This window comes from Medicago sativa, chromosome 7, assembly GCF_051527215.1.
Source record: "Medicago sativa cultivar Bolivia chromosome 7, Bolivia_mono, whole genome shotgun sequence".
Classification (NCBI taxonomy): domain Eukaryota; kingdom Viridiplantae; phylum Streptophyta; class Magnoliopsida; order Fabales; family Fabaceae; genus Medicago; species Medicago sativa.
In genome coordinates, this window is record NC_140755.1 from 83,100,001 (window position 1) to 83,114,699 (window position 14,699).

The 14,699-nt window shown below is 41.9% G+C and overlaps 1 protein-coding gene and 1 long non-coding RNA gene across 2 annotated transcripts in view; both read left to right on the forward strand.

Annotated features, from left to right (window-relative positions):
* Positions 1–14,699, forward strand: part of LOC146909324 (uncharacterized) — a 99,437-nt gene that overhangs the window by 66,430 nt on the left and 18,308 nt on the right. The window lies entirely within an intron of this gene.
* LOC146909333 (Mitovirus RNA-dependent RNA polymerase) lies at positions 3,454–7,691 on the forward strand. Its single transcript, XM_085724937.1, has 2 exons — positions 3,454–3,954; positions 7,470–7,691. The coding sequence occupies exons 1-2, from the start codon at positions 3,517–3,519 to the stop codon at positions 7,554–7,556; spliced, it is 525 nt and encodes a 174-aa protein (XP_085581063.1). The 5' UTR covers positions 3,454–3,516; the 3' UTR covers positions 7,557–7,691.

A 14,699-nucleotide genomic window follows, 5' to 3' on the forward strand; every position in this document is an offset into this window, starting at 1 on the left:
GCCAGCCCCGGATGGACATCCATTCTCGGGAGCAGCTCTGGGGAGATCCTGGGATCGTCAGAAGGGGGCAGCGAGGGCACCGTCTCGTCAGTTAACCAGCCTCAGGCGTCAGAAGGGGGCAGCGAGGGCACTGTCTCGTCAGTTAACCAGCCTCAGGCGCCAGCTGCAGAAGCCCCTGCCCCTTACCCCTTTCCCCGCAATTATTTTTTCGGAGGAGATAGCGTGGAATCGATCCAGCGGCGTCTGTTGGGGAGAGTCCCCCATCCCTCGGACCACGATATTAGCATGGCGCAGATTGACGCCCAAGACCTGTTCCAGGTAAAGGTAGCGATCTGTCAGATCATGGCGGTCCTGAACCCCAGCGGCGATTGGGCCGGACGAGGTGCGCTCGCACTGGAAAACCCCCGCACGGTAACAGGGGAGGATTCTTTGGAGAATCTCCTAAGGATCCTTGACGGCCTTAGGACCAAAAGAAGTCGATCTCCGGACTTTCTGAGGCTGCTAGAAAAAGTCCCTCTGCGGCGCGGATGAGACTGATCAGTGAACAACTCTGACACCAAGAATTTACGTATTACACCAAGAATTCATTGACAAGCGGAACTAGCTATATTACAAGCTCATATTTCAACGATCCTAATCTATATTTCCTTAAATAATGCTATATATCCTTATCAAAGTTGATTGTTCGAAGAAGATAGTATTTTCTTGATGCTTAGCCTTTGCATTAAGAAAAGAGGCTCCAGTCTTGACATCAAGGATATGGAAGGCTGGGGAAAGGGGGAGCGGCGGGGAGGGCCCCCCACCATTTCTACGGTTATCCTATCTTGTCTCTACGGTAACCCAACCTGTTCTCCTAGGATAAATTATAAATATAATACCCATCGTCTGGCATCCCATGGGGTTCTTCTATCTGTGGGAGCAACTGAGTGAAATTACAATCATTGAATTTCACCGGGACTCCCTTTGTTATATCGTACGCACCCCTTTTTAGTTTAGATAAAGTGAAGCGCGCTAAGAGAACAAAGAAGATGGTGAGAGCGACGTGGGGCGCTCCTCTTTACCCAAGATTTGAGAATTCGCAGTATGGTTGAACCCGGGACCAGATCCACAGGCCTTGGAACGACTCTCAGGACGATCTCCCTTTTAGCGCCGGCAGATGTAGGTAATTAGGTCACCTAAGAACTGAAGTAGGGACTCCAGCTACTTCCTTTGGGGCAACTAATGCCACTCTTGGGTGAGAGACTCCGTGGTAGAGTAGCCCTCTCTCTTCACATAATGACTTTACCCATCTCTTAGTTGCAAGGTGGTGGCATTCTCATCAATCAAGCGGTGCTCCAAGGCTGAAGGTGAAGGAGCAAGCAAGGGCTTTATTGAGAGGGTTTTGGCTGGGGCTCCCTCTCCTATTCGCGATAGGTTTGTTTCTATTCCAAGCGAGATTCCAGTGAGCGTAAAGAATGATTATGCCCTCCGGAAGCTAGGATGCTACTTAGTATCAATACAGGGACGTGAGAGGGACAGAGTTACTGTCACCTTACTTAAGAGGTGCGAGTGGAATACTTGTACCGAGCGGGCACTGACTTTCGGAATGGAAGAAGGGGTGAGCAGACAGAACGGTCATACTTAGATGAGTTATTCACCCGGTTCTAGAACCAGATCTCCTGGATTAGCCAGTACCACGGGAAGGGGCAAGAACGGACACAGACCTTCACGCACGGGCCAAGTCACAGAAAGAGCCTCGACAAGAGGCAAAGCCAAAGAAAGAGGTTTTTCTTCCTAACAGGCCAATAGAACAGGCGCCGAAAGCAACTGGAGTTGAAAGAAGGGGCCATAGCCTTTATTATCTATTCTATCCCGCAAGGCCGAGATTAGTGATTCTCGTCGCTAAGCGAAGACTCTATCATAAGAATAACAGAGTAGCGTACCGGGCAGTCCCCTCGGATCAAAGGAAGGGGTCAGACTAGCAACGGACGATGCGGGTGAAGAGCTTAGGTATAGAAAAGGACAAAGAGGCTAGGAGCCGAATAGCCACTTGACTATCTACTACTAGAATATAATAATGAGTGTGATAGCGCCAGAAGAGAACAGCAACTCTCACACCTGAATGAGCAGATCGGGTAAGCACGGAGAAAGCTTGCATAAAAAAGAAAGGGGTGAGAGGAGTAGGGTCTACCTCAGCGGCTTCTTCAGAGCCTCTCAGCTGCAACTAGTCACTTCCCGATAAGAGCGAGCTTAAGCTTTGTGGGTCTCAGTCCATCCCAGCGGGGCTATACCGTTCGTGAGCACCCCTGAGCTCAGTCAAGTTGGGGAGCTCCCTCACTGCTTGCCTCACAGGCTGGCAACCCAAGACCCAGTGAGACTTCCCCTCCCGGGGGGTTAGTTACATCTTTCAATTCCTGGGAGAGGAACAAGAAAAGCTGCTATCTCCCTTCCGCTGTCCCTACTATTCGACATTTCCCGGAGGAGTCAATCAGTGAGGTAGGGAAGATTCAAGACTGAACAGCCTTCCAACTCCATTCTCTATCCTCCGAATCAATCGCTAATGTATAACCTTTGAAAAGCTTTCATTGGAACCCCGATCAATAGGCTGTTAGGGCTTTAGCCCAAGAACCCGATGCCCATTCAATAGAAGAAGTTGTTCGACCTTCGGAACCAGGTTATGAGATTCGATCGAGATTCATTGTTCGATCTTGAAGCAAGCATTTTTCGTCCAGCCGGAGGAATAGTCGTTATTTCACCATTTGAATAACCTTTAAAAATGCCTTCCTCAGCAGAGAACAGAGAGGTACTACCTACTTTCTTCCATTTTCCTTTTCTGACTTGACTGCTGTCTTAAACCTTTCTACTTTAACACAGGTAATATTATATATATAATACATCCGGGACAGAAGTTTGACCGAATCGCACCCCAACCACCTTTGGAGGAAAGCCAGATGGGACCAATCGAGGATGCAGATAAAATTCCAACAACTTTAGACATTTTTGTTCAAGTTCCAAGGGCTGAGCACCAAGAAGAAATAGAGCATCAACCCGAGTAAATTAATCCTAGGATAGAAGGACCTCTTATTGCAGAGCCGGAAGCCAACCATGGGGAATCAGTGACACCGAGCAATGATGCTCAAATCGCTCCGCTGCAACAAAGACCTTGTTCACCTAGTCTTAGGAAGCTCCATTCTTTAGAGGTAAATATGATGATGTTGAACAGATTATATAAGCATTACTTCAGCCTGGCAAAACTGGCTTGTTTGTGTAATAGCTTTTCCTTTGGGTATGAAGTGGGTCCCCAGTATGAAGACTCTCCCAACCTATAGTTCGCTTCGTGCGGCCTATGGGCCAGGAGGCTTATTTCAGGAGAAGGGTCCGCACCTTAAAAGTCTTTCTCTGATTATGGCGCAGACCTGGGAGTTGGCTGCTTTCCGCTCGCTTGTCGAATTTGTCAATGCGAGAGGATAACAGTTCAACCAAGGGCTGTTATTTTCTTGTTATACAAGATACGCCTTTGATCCTTCCAATAAGCTGATGTCTGGGTGGGCGCTCGACCATTTTGAATCTTGTGTCGGGCCTCACCTTCCTAAGTGGCATGACCATTTTGGTCCTCCCATGACAGGACGACTGGGTCAAAAGGTTGAAGGAGGGGGGAAACGGCGGATCTTCGCCATGGGCAATTGGGTAAACCGGAGGCTTCTCTCACCAGTCCATGAGTGGTTAGGGGCTGTTCTTCGTACTATCCCTATGGACGGTACTTACGAACAGCATAAACCTCTGACTTTCCTGAAGGGATCGGCAGAATGCCATTCTTTAGACTTGACAGCAGCCACCGATAGGTGGCCCTTGCTAATCATGTTTGAAGTTATGTGCGCTTTATTTGATCGATCTTTTGCCTCTGCAACAGTGAACTCCGCGCTGGCTATGAATATATTCCACATCCCCTTCCTGAAGAGGAAGAAGGGTGAGGATGTATTACGTAACCCGCGTCGGTGGATCTCTTTTGTAGCGGGGCAGCCCTTAGGCTATAGGTCTTCGTGGCCTCTCTTTGCGCTTTAGCCTACCATGGCCTCAGTGGCACCCTGTGAAGACTCGCTTTCTCTCTTGGTTAGTAGCTCTTGGTCAAGAGGGGGACTACTCATCCATCACATAAAGTATATAGGTAAAGCTCCATCCAACTCTTTTCCCTAGCCCGGTAGCGAGCTAACTACAGGATTAGCTTCCTAGCTACTAATTAGTAGTAGGGAACTAAAGATTAGCTTTCACACCGTAGGCAAGCTGCCTAGCTCACAGGTTCGTATGACTAGCTCGCTGACTTGAACTCAACAGCCTAGCTCTAATCTTCGTTCCGCAACAGCCTTCACTGAATCAAAAGCAAGCCTCCATCACCCACTAAGTTCTGATTAGGTGCTGCCTAGAGAAAGATCTATCCTCCTCTATTCACCCTTCGATCCGGTTGGCGAGTTTGTTCATTAGTGGATGTTCTCAACCCTGTAAGATGGAGAGTCAGAAAAGGGCTTCTCCGAGGGTCTTAACCTACACTAGCTAACTTAATCTATCTGCAGTTTACTTGTGTCAAACTTTCCTATGACTCTCCCTTCATCCCCATTTCAATTAGGGCAGATGGCCGAAAGGATAAATGCGTTATTGGAGGGCACTCACAAAGCATAGTAAACTACTCGGGGGTGCAAAAGCTATTCGACTTAGCCAAGAAAATAGGGTTAAGGAAAGTCAAATCTATAACTTCGAGATTCTCCGGTTTCGTTTGCGTTGTTCTCTTACTTATTTAAATGTGAACTAGAAAGAAACTAAGGTGCCCTACTAGCAACTTTCGGAATCCTTCCCAGGATTGACTGGCGGGAATAGAAAGCCTCTTTGCTATACTAGCCCTTGACCAGTGAGTGAGCCTAGACTCTCTCTATTCGAGTGAGTTCCACTTCTCTTGAAGCGTAATACCCTTACTGCTAGTTTCCTATTCCGGGTTAGCTTTCTATCTCTCTTAAAGAGGGTCCTCGTAGCGCTTTCCTCTCACTGTTATTGCCCGGTACCCTAGCTAGATTCAAGTTCTCCTCCCCATTCTTTTAATGGTAGCAATGGATCCGGAACAACTTCTGACCGCTTAACCACACTCAGATTTATTCAGTCGGAAGACTGCTATTGAATTAGCGCTTTCAAAGGGCGACTCCACTGCTATTGATAAGTGCAGCTAACCTCTTGTTAGCAGCTTCTCCCGTCCAGGATTCAGCATTCTTGGATTAGGCTTCTCTCGGGCAAAAGCATTGGTTTACTTTCTTTCTAAGAGTTGGGAACTGACGTTCTTCCCGTTCTGCTTGCTCCTTTAGCTCATCAATGCCTTTATGCGAAAAGCTTTCCCTTCGCTTCGAGTATCCAATTGAACAAAAGGTAGCTCAATAGATAGGGTATTGAATGAGTCCGCTAGCCGAAAGAAGGACTAGAGTCACGCTTGACGCCCGGAATCCCTTCGTTCTTTGATCAAGGTCTTTCTATGGGAATATGCTTTATAGTCTTCTTTCGCCTTTCGATGCTTCTTTCGCCTTTCGGCGCGAATTCCATTTTAGCGCAAGTTGTACGATGCTTGAAAAGACATGTTGTGCTTTAGCCTGGGCTGCCAAACGCCTGCGTCATTATATGGTGAATCATACAACTTGGTTGATATCCCGAATGGATCCAATCAAGTACATCTTTGAAAAGCCTGCTGTTACTGGAAAGATTGCGCGTTGGCAAATGTTGTTGTCTGAATATGATATTGTGTACAAAGCTCAGAAAGCAATCAAAGGAAGCGTCCTTGCTGAGCACCTTGCTTGTCAACCTCTTGATGATTATCAGCCAATTAAGTTTGATTTCCCTGATGAAGAGATTATGTATCTGAAAGCAAAAGACTGTGAAGAGCCACTGATCAATGAAGGGCCAGATCCCAATAGCAAGTGGGGATTGGTGTTTGATGGTGCTGTTAATGCTTATGGTAAAGGAATTGGAGCCATCATTGTAACTCCGCAGGGGCACCACATTCCTTTCACCGCTCGGATAACTTTCGAATGCACAAACAACATAGCTGAGTATGAAGCATGCATCTTGGGCATTGAAGAAGCCCTTGACCTGAGAATTAAGCACCTTGACATCTATGGAGATTCTGCACTTGTTATCAATCAGATAAAGGGTGAATGGGAGACTCATCATGAGAAGCTGATCCCTTACCGTGACTATGCAAGACGTCTATTGACATACTTTACCAAGGTTGAACTGCACCACATCCCTCGGGATGAAAACCAGATGGCTGATGCTCTTGCTACTCTGTCTTCCATGTTTCGTGTCAATCACTGGAATGATGTGCCTGTAATCAAAGTACAGCGTCTTGATAGACCCGCTCATGTGTTCACTATTGAAAATATGCCAGATCAAGTGGATAGAGATGTGAATGACAAAAAGCCTTGGTATTACAACATCAAACAATTCTTGCAGAATCGTGAATATCCACCTGGTGCTTCCAACAGGGATAAAAAGACTTTGAGACGATGGGCTAGCAGGTTCCTTCTGGACGGAGAAATCCTATACAAGAGGAACTATGACATGGTCTTGTTGAGATGTGTTGACAAACAAGAAGCTGAGAAGTTGATGCATGATGTACATGATGGTACTTTTGGGACCCACGCTTCGGGTCACACTATGTCAAGAAAGCTGTTAAGAGCCGGCTATTACTGGATAACTATGGAACGTGATTGCCACAAACATGCCAAAAGATGCCACAAGTGTCAAATTTATGTCGACAAGATTCATGTGCCTCCACATGCTCTCAATGTTATCTCTTCCCCATGGCCTTTCTCTATGTGGGGCATTGACATGATCGGAAGAATCGAACCAAAGGCTTCCAATGGACATCGTTTCATTCTAGTGGCAATTGACTACTTCACCAAGTGGGTTGAAGCTGCCTCCTATGCAAATGTGACCAAGCAAGTGGTTGTCAAGTTTATCAAGAATAACATCATCTGTCGATACGGTGTTCCCAACAAGATCATCACTGACAATGGTTCCAATCTGAACAATAGTATGATGCGAGCTTTATGTGAAGAATTCAAAATTGAACATCGCAACTCTTCTCCTTATAGACCTCAGATGAATGGTGCAGTTGAGGCCGCTAACAAGAACATCAAGAAGATTGTTCAGAAGATGGTCACTACTTACAAAGACTGGCATGAAATGCTACCATTTGCCTTGCATGGTTACCGTACTACAGTACGCAGTTCAACCGGGGCAACCCCTTTCTCTCTTGTATATGGTATGGAAGCAGTTCTCCCTCTGGAAGTGGAGATTCCATCTCTTCGAGTAATCATGGAAGCAAAGTTAACTGAGGCTGAATGGTGTCAAAGTCGGTATGATCAATTGAATCTGATTGAAGAGAAACGTATGGATGCTATGGCTCATGGACAGTTGTATCAAGTGCGAATGAAGAATGCTTTTGACAAGAAAGTCCGACCTCGAGAATTCAAGGAAGGAGAACTTGTATTGAAAAGAAGAATAAGTCAGCAACCCGACCCAAGGGGCAAGTGGACACCTAACTATGAAGGTCCTTATGTCGTCAAGAAGGCTTTCTCTGGTGGTGCTTTGATTCTTACACACATGGATGGTGTTGAGCTTCCAAATCCTGTTAATGCCGATATAGTCAAGAAATACTTTGTCTAAAAAGAAAAGAACAGCGTGGTAGGTCGAAAACCCGAAAGGGCGGCCTAGGCAAAAATGCGCTTCCCGGTGGATCGAAAACCCGAAAGGGCGATCCAGGCAAAAGTTAGGGACAAAAAAAAATGAATATGAAAAAGCTCGCTGAGATTGTACGCAACTCAGGCAAGAATGAGCGCCTCGATGAGCCGAAAACCCGAAAGGGCGGTTCATGCAAAAATGAGGTTGACAATAAAAGACAAGTAACTATATCTGGCAAATCACCATCACCCCTTGGGGCATCTACAACTGTCAATGATCATTCTTCATCAGAGGCTTCTGTACCTGTGAATTCAAAATTTCTATGAAATGTAGCGGTCATCGTGTTCAATGTATCACCAACCAATAAAATTACCATGTTCCAAGCTTTGTAAATCCGTGAAGTCATGCCTTTGGCTGACTTTCACTCTTCTACATCAATTTGAGCCTTTCTATTGTTTGAAACTCTATTTTTCTTTCCACTTTCAATGCTATATACAAAACATTTTCCTTCTATTTGATAATGACAATGTCTGAAGCAAACATCTTTGAAAATTGAAAAATCTTTTCCTGTCTATTTTGAAAGCAAACCTGAGCAATAGGGTACATTTCAATGAAACATGCATGAATGAGTGAATATCAATGTCTATTTCAATACTTGTTACAAGCAGGTTACTCCCCAAGATGATCTATGGTCAATGGCAAGAATGAAAAAACAGAATGAAAATGAAAAAAATTGAAAGAAAAGCTCGCTAAGTTGAAAACCCGAAAGGGCGGCTTAGGCAAAAATGAGCACCCCGCTGATTGACAACCTATGAAGGCAATTCAGGCAAAAATGGGGCAATGAAAAGGATCTATTCCCCGGTGAATCGAAAACCCGAAAGGGCGGTTCAGGCAAGAGTGGGGTTTGAAAGAATGAAAATTGAAAAGCATTGACCACAGATGCGAACATCCAATGTTTACCCAGCACTGACACGCCTAGCAACGGCGACCTGTATCCAAGAACCTTCCAAGGGTCCCTCCTCTACAAGTTTATTGCCCTCAGCCATGGATTCAATACGTCTCTCAACGACGGTCTCTCCAAAGAGGTTTTCCCCTGTGAATATGTCGCAGCACGAGCCACTACGTGCCCAATCTTCCGATGTTTCGTCTGCCTTTGTGAAACTTCTCTGTCAAGTTGCAAATCAATCATGCATTCCAAGCATTCATACATGCATAATCATGCATTTTATGTGCTCATACATCCAATAATCTTGCTATACCATACATACATGTTGCATATCCAACTGTCAATCCCCAAATTCAAACCAATTTCAATTCCAAATTCCAATGACAACTTCAATTCCAAATCATGTCAACTGTCAAATTCGAAGCAATTTCCAATCTCAATTTCAACTTCAAATGTCAAATTCGAAGCAATTTCCAATCTCCAATGTCAATTCCAATCTCAATTTCAATGTCAAACTATCAGATTCAACTCAATGTCAATTGTCAAATTCGATGCAATCTCAACGTTCCAATCTCAATTCCAAACCATGTCAAATGTCGAATTCGAAGCAATCTCAACTCCAATAACAAGTTCAATGTTGACATCCAATGACAATGTCAATGTCAATCTCCAATTCCAATGTTGACATCCAATGGCAATGTCAATGTCAATCTCCAATTCCAATGTTGACATCCAGTGACAGTGTCAATGTCAATCTCCAATTCCAATTCCAATGCTAATCTCTAATTCCAATTCCAATGCCAATCTCCAATTCCAATGTCAATTTCAATGTCAAATTCCAATTTCAATCCAATTTCAATGTCAAATTCCAATTTCAATCCAATTTCAATGTCAAATTCCAATTTCAATCCAATTTCAATGTCAATGTCAAATGGCAATTTCAATGTCAATGTCAATATCCAATGTCAATGTCAATTTTCAATCCAATTTCAATCCAATTTCAATGACAATTGCAATTCTCCAATCCAATGTCAATGTCTATGTCTCAATCCAATTCCAATTTCCAATCTCAACTTTCAATCTCAACTTTCAATGTCAATTTCAACTTTCAATTCAATCCAAATCAATGTCAATTTACTCTTGGGCCAACAAAAATGGTCATGTCTATTTCCAAATCAAGTCAATAACAATTTACCCTCAATTGGTATCTTGTTAAGCTAGACTCTCAATTTGTATCTTGTTACTGGTCAAGTGCCAGGTTCAATCCAAAAAAGAACCACTTGTACCTGCTTGTATACCTATGCTTCCGGACAAACGGCAAGTTCGATTTGCAGAACAGTTTGTACCCAGCTTATACTCTGTTATCGGTCAAACGGCAAGTTCGATAGAACAGTTTGTACCCAGATCATGCTTCGTTATCAGTCAGACGGCAAGTTCAATCTGAAGAACAGTTGGTACCTAGCTTACGCTTTGTTATCAGTCAAACGACAAGTTCGATCTAAGAGAACAGTCTGCACTTTCCCACATGATGTGGTGATAATCCAACAAGCAAGTTCGATCCAAAGAAACAGCTTGTATCAACCCTTTTGTCTATGTCTCCAGCCAAACAGCCAGTTCAATCCAAAAGAACAGTTTGTGTCTGCCTATCTGTTTGTATCTTCAACCAAGTGTCAGGTTCGATCCAAAGAACAGCTCGTATCTGTCTATATGGCTATGTTTCCGGTCAAGTGCCAAGTTCAATTCCACGAACAGCTTGCACCTATCTTTTGTTTTGTATTCCTTGGTCAAGTGACTAGTTCGACCCAAAGAACAGCTTGTACCTTATTTTCTATCCCTGGTTTGTCTACCCTGTCAATGTCCACCTGAATCCTCAGTGACATCACAGGTTCCATAGACCCCAGTTGTTTGTCTTGCATTCATAACTAAAGTACTGCATGACATTCATAATTTTGAAACTCTGAAAACGTATTTTTATGTCCAAAAACAGTGCAAATGTCAATATTTAAGTATCTTCGTCCCGTCAACTCTAAGACTTCGTCTCTTGACTCTCCGGACAAAGAAACTTAAATAGGGGCAGCTGTTATACCCTAATTTTGGACCTAAAAATACTAGTCAATTTTTCTTTTCTTGCATTATAAGTCATTTGATATGTCTCTGATCAATTGCATCTTTCTCTGCATTTTATTTCAATATTATTTGCAAAATTTATGTAAAAGGGTATTTTAGTCATTTCCTGCATTTAACTCATTTTGATCTTTGAAAATTGTTTAAGTCTTTTAATTTGGTTTGTATAGGTCCTTGTTTCAATTTCGTGGCAAAATTCATTTCAAAAAATATCAGTTGGATCATTTTTTAGTCAATTTAGCCCCTAGGGGCATTTTAGTCATTTCCTATGTCAAGATTTCTTTCAGTCTCCTAAGATTTGTTTAAGTCCTTTCAAATAGGTTGAATAAGTCTTTGTTTCATTCTATGTCAAAATCCATTCCAAAATTTGCATTTAAAGTCATTTTTTTAGTCAGTTTTGCCCCTAGGGCCATTTTGGTCATTTCAAGTGTCAAGTCACTGTTTAAACCCTTAAAATTGTCTCTGAGTCTTTTAATTTTACTTGTATGAGTCTTTGATTCAGTTCCTTGTTAAAAATCCATTTTAATTTGCATCTGAGTCATTTTTAGTCGTTTTTAGCCCTAGGGGCATTTTGGTCATTTCACACAAAATTTCGGCAGAGAGGTACTTTAAAGTACCTCATGTAGGCCATTGGTTCGTTTTAGTCCGTTTTGTCAAATTTTAGACGTTCCACTTTACGTTATTTTCCAATTACCAATTTTAATTCAATTTTATTTTAATTTTAGTCCTAATTTTCTAATATTTGCGTTATAGTCCTTTTTTGTCCTTTTTTAAGTATTTTTGCAGATTGGTCCTTTGTTTGTCATATTTTGCAGAAAAATCCCAAAGTCAAAGCAGTTACAAGGCAGTCAAAGTTTGTTACAAGCTATGCCACGTGGCAGTCAGCCATTGGTCCAGAAGCTACACTTGGCAGCCTATAAAAGGCTCCAATCATTGCAGTGCCATTCAGAAGCTAACAACTCAGCAAAAAATCAGAAACAGAATCTGCATTCTCTCTCCACCACCAACACAGATCAAACGCAAGAAAAACTCAGAAAGCCTCAAGAACAAGGTTGAAGATTCATCTTCAACCTTCAAACCCTAACTGTTCCAACACATCAAATTGCATCGATCCAACGCCAATTCATCATCAAATTGTTACGTTCACATCATAAACAAATACATTCAGTCACGGAGATTGCGAAAAGTCTGCGAAAATCCTCAGAATTCAATTGAATTTTCATCATCGGATTGTAGCTCTCTGCAATTCCAGCACAGGATCCCTGTACGATCACAGAAAGAGAACGCAGAGAGGAGAAGAAGAGGTGTCGAAGAAAGATTGATCAGAGAATACGAAGAAGGAGAAGTTCGAGTACAACGAGAAGCAGATTCAACAAAACCGAGTCAGTTATACCACAAACTGCTCCAAGATCGAAGCATCAGCACAGGTAACCTGCTTCTCTCTCTTTGTTTTCATCCTCTCTTTCAAAACTTCCGAGAATAAATCCATAGATCTAGGGTTATACATAAGGTTTCTGGAGAAATCATTTACGAAATAAGAACGAGAAGAAGATTTCGAGCCTTCTGATGTAAAAAGATTTTGAAAAACATGTTGTTGAAAGTTCCGACGCGGTGGCTCCGTCGCCGGAAGCCGTAACCGTCGTCGGAAACTTCAACAGTCCGCCGGAATCTTCATCATGTTCATATCATCCCAGAAAACTGATGTGCAGAGTGTCTAGAGAGAGAAGGAGAGGGAATTCGGCTTAGAGAGAGAAAGGTGAGAGAAGAATGAGGATTTGTGAAGAGTTTTGGCTTATATACCATGTCGTTAATCCTACGTGCGCGCGTGCATCCCCATACTGTGTTCCCCTGCGTGCTGTGACGTTAGATCTAGGGTTTTGGCTCCCTGGATCAATCCAACGCACCTGATGCATTTGGATGATCCAGGATCCATTTCCCTTGGGCCTGGACATCTTTTCTTCACAGATTCTTCGTTTTTGCCTATTTCTTGCTATGTGCACCACTGAATCTTGCTGTTTACACCACTGCCTTGCCTAAAATCCTTTAAAAAATTCCTAAACCATTTTTCATGTGTTCTTGATATTTTCTTTAACATTTTTGTGGTATTTTTTTGTGCTAAAGCCTGTGGAAAATATTTGAAGCATTTTTTCTTTTATTTTTGTTAGAATTAATAATTTTCTTGCACATTTTAGTCCAAAAAACCTTTGAAAAAATTCCTAAAAAATTCATGTAGATTTCTTGATATTTTTGTAGTATTTTGTGATAATTTTCACATGATAAAATTGGTAAAAAAATTAGGTGTCAATTTTCTTGCTATTTTTGTCATATTTTGTGCTAAAAATAAGTGGATCTTTGCTTGATTTTAATCCAAATGGCTTAATGAATGTTGGTGACCTATACTACTTGACTTCATAGGGTTGTAGCTACTGTTTGTGTTTAATTTTGTTGCATAATTGTGAGTTTTGGTAGGTTACTTAGCTTACAAGTCATTAAGTAGTTAAATAATGTAAATATGCTCCAAATTTGTGTTAAAATGTCAAGTAAATCATGTAGCCTCTATTCCCATCCCAATACTTGTTTCTAAACCTTTAAAATGTAATTGGAATGTGAGAATTATAGGCCACTTGGTTCTTGCATTCTATGAACAAATTTTAGCCATGTTTGCACTTATTTTCTACCTTTTACATTCTAATATTTCTCTTACTTCACTTCTTTGATATTTGCCTTATGCTACTAACCATTTTCCTTTCATATTTCACATTCACCATAAGCATCATCATTGCATCCCATTTTCATCTCTATTTTCTTTCTTGCAACTTAATTTGTACCAAAAGTTAGAATGTAAACACCTAGGAAATTTTGTAATATTCTTTCATGCTTTTAATTTCTTGGCAAAGAGGCCATAGAATGTATCTAGGGTATGATGTAAAGGACAATGGACTCTAATGATGTACACCGACACAAGCACCGACACATGCACACACACCACTAAGTAGCTAGAATATGCATGTTTAGATGTATGTTTAGGATTGTATGTTTAGATGAATGCCTAGGATTCATACTTAGAAAAAACCAATTTTCCAAACAAATGTGAACAACTTCACTCAAACCTTTTCCAAATAAACCTTGGGATCCAATATCCCATTGTACTTTCTTTTCCATTTTCTTAATCAAATTTCAATGAAAATAATCAAACTTTGACTTCTTTTGCAATTCACTAATCCAACCTCACTATTTCCTAATCTCATGCCCTTGAGGCCTCTTTCTATTCTTCCAAAATCCATTTTCAAACTTAAAATCAACCAACAAAAACAAAAACATTTTTGAGAGAGAACTACGGTGGATTTGATCCCTTAATCGGGTACGTAGGCAAGGAATAAAATTCCTTCAATTCAACTAAAATAAAAATTCAAACACATTCTTCTCCCTCCAATTCTTCACTTAGAACATCCTTAGGTTTAATAAGCATTTCAAAATAGCATTTAAAAATAAAGCGCGCGCGTAGAAATTAAAGACGGTTCCTATAGGTTACTATAGTCGTTATGGGTGCCTAACACCTTCCCATAGCGAAAACAACTCCCGGACCTCGATTCTCAAGGGTTTTGCTTACTTTTTCCCTTCCCAAGAAAAAATAAGATATCACCGGTTTAAAAGGTTCAAACGTAATCAATGTTTGACACCCAAAAACCAAGATAAAACAGCTGGCGACTTCACTGGGGAGATTCGAGAGTTACGCTTAGTTTTTATTTCCACGTTTGCGCTTGTATTTTTACTTGCTTCTTTTACTTGCTTTCCTATGTGAATAAATGTTTAACTTCTTGCAAACGTGTGGGGTGAGAATATCAAAAGTCCTGCACCCGGGCTGAGTGAACTTAGGATTTAGGAGGGATATAATCGACAATTCATTCCGGGGGTTGCCTCGTGTTTTGGATTA

Coding starts and splice junctions, on each gene's coding strand:
- LOC146909333 (XM_085724937.1), top strand. CDS start 3,517: ATGTCTGGGTGGGCGCTCGACCATTTTGAATCTTGTGTCGGGCCTCAC. Junction 3,955..7,469: donor AGAGGAAGAAGGGTGAGGAT/GTATTACGTAAC, acceptor TGACAAGAAAGT/CCGACCTCGAGAATTCAAGG.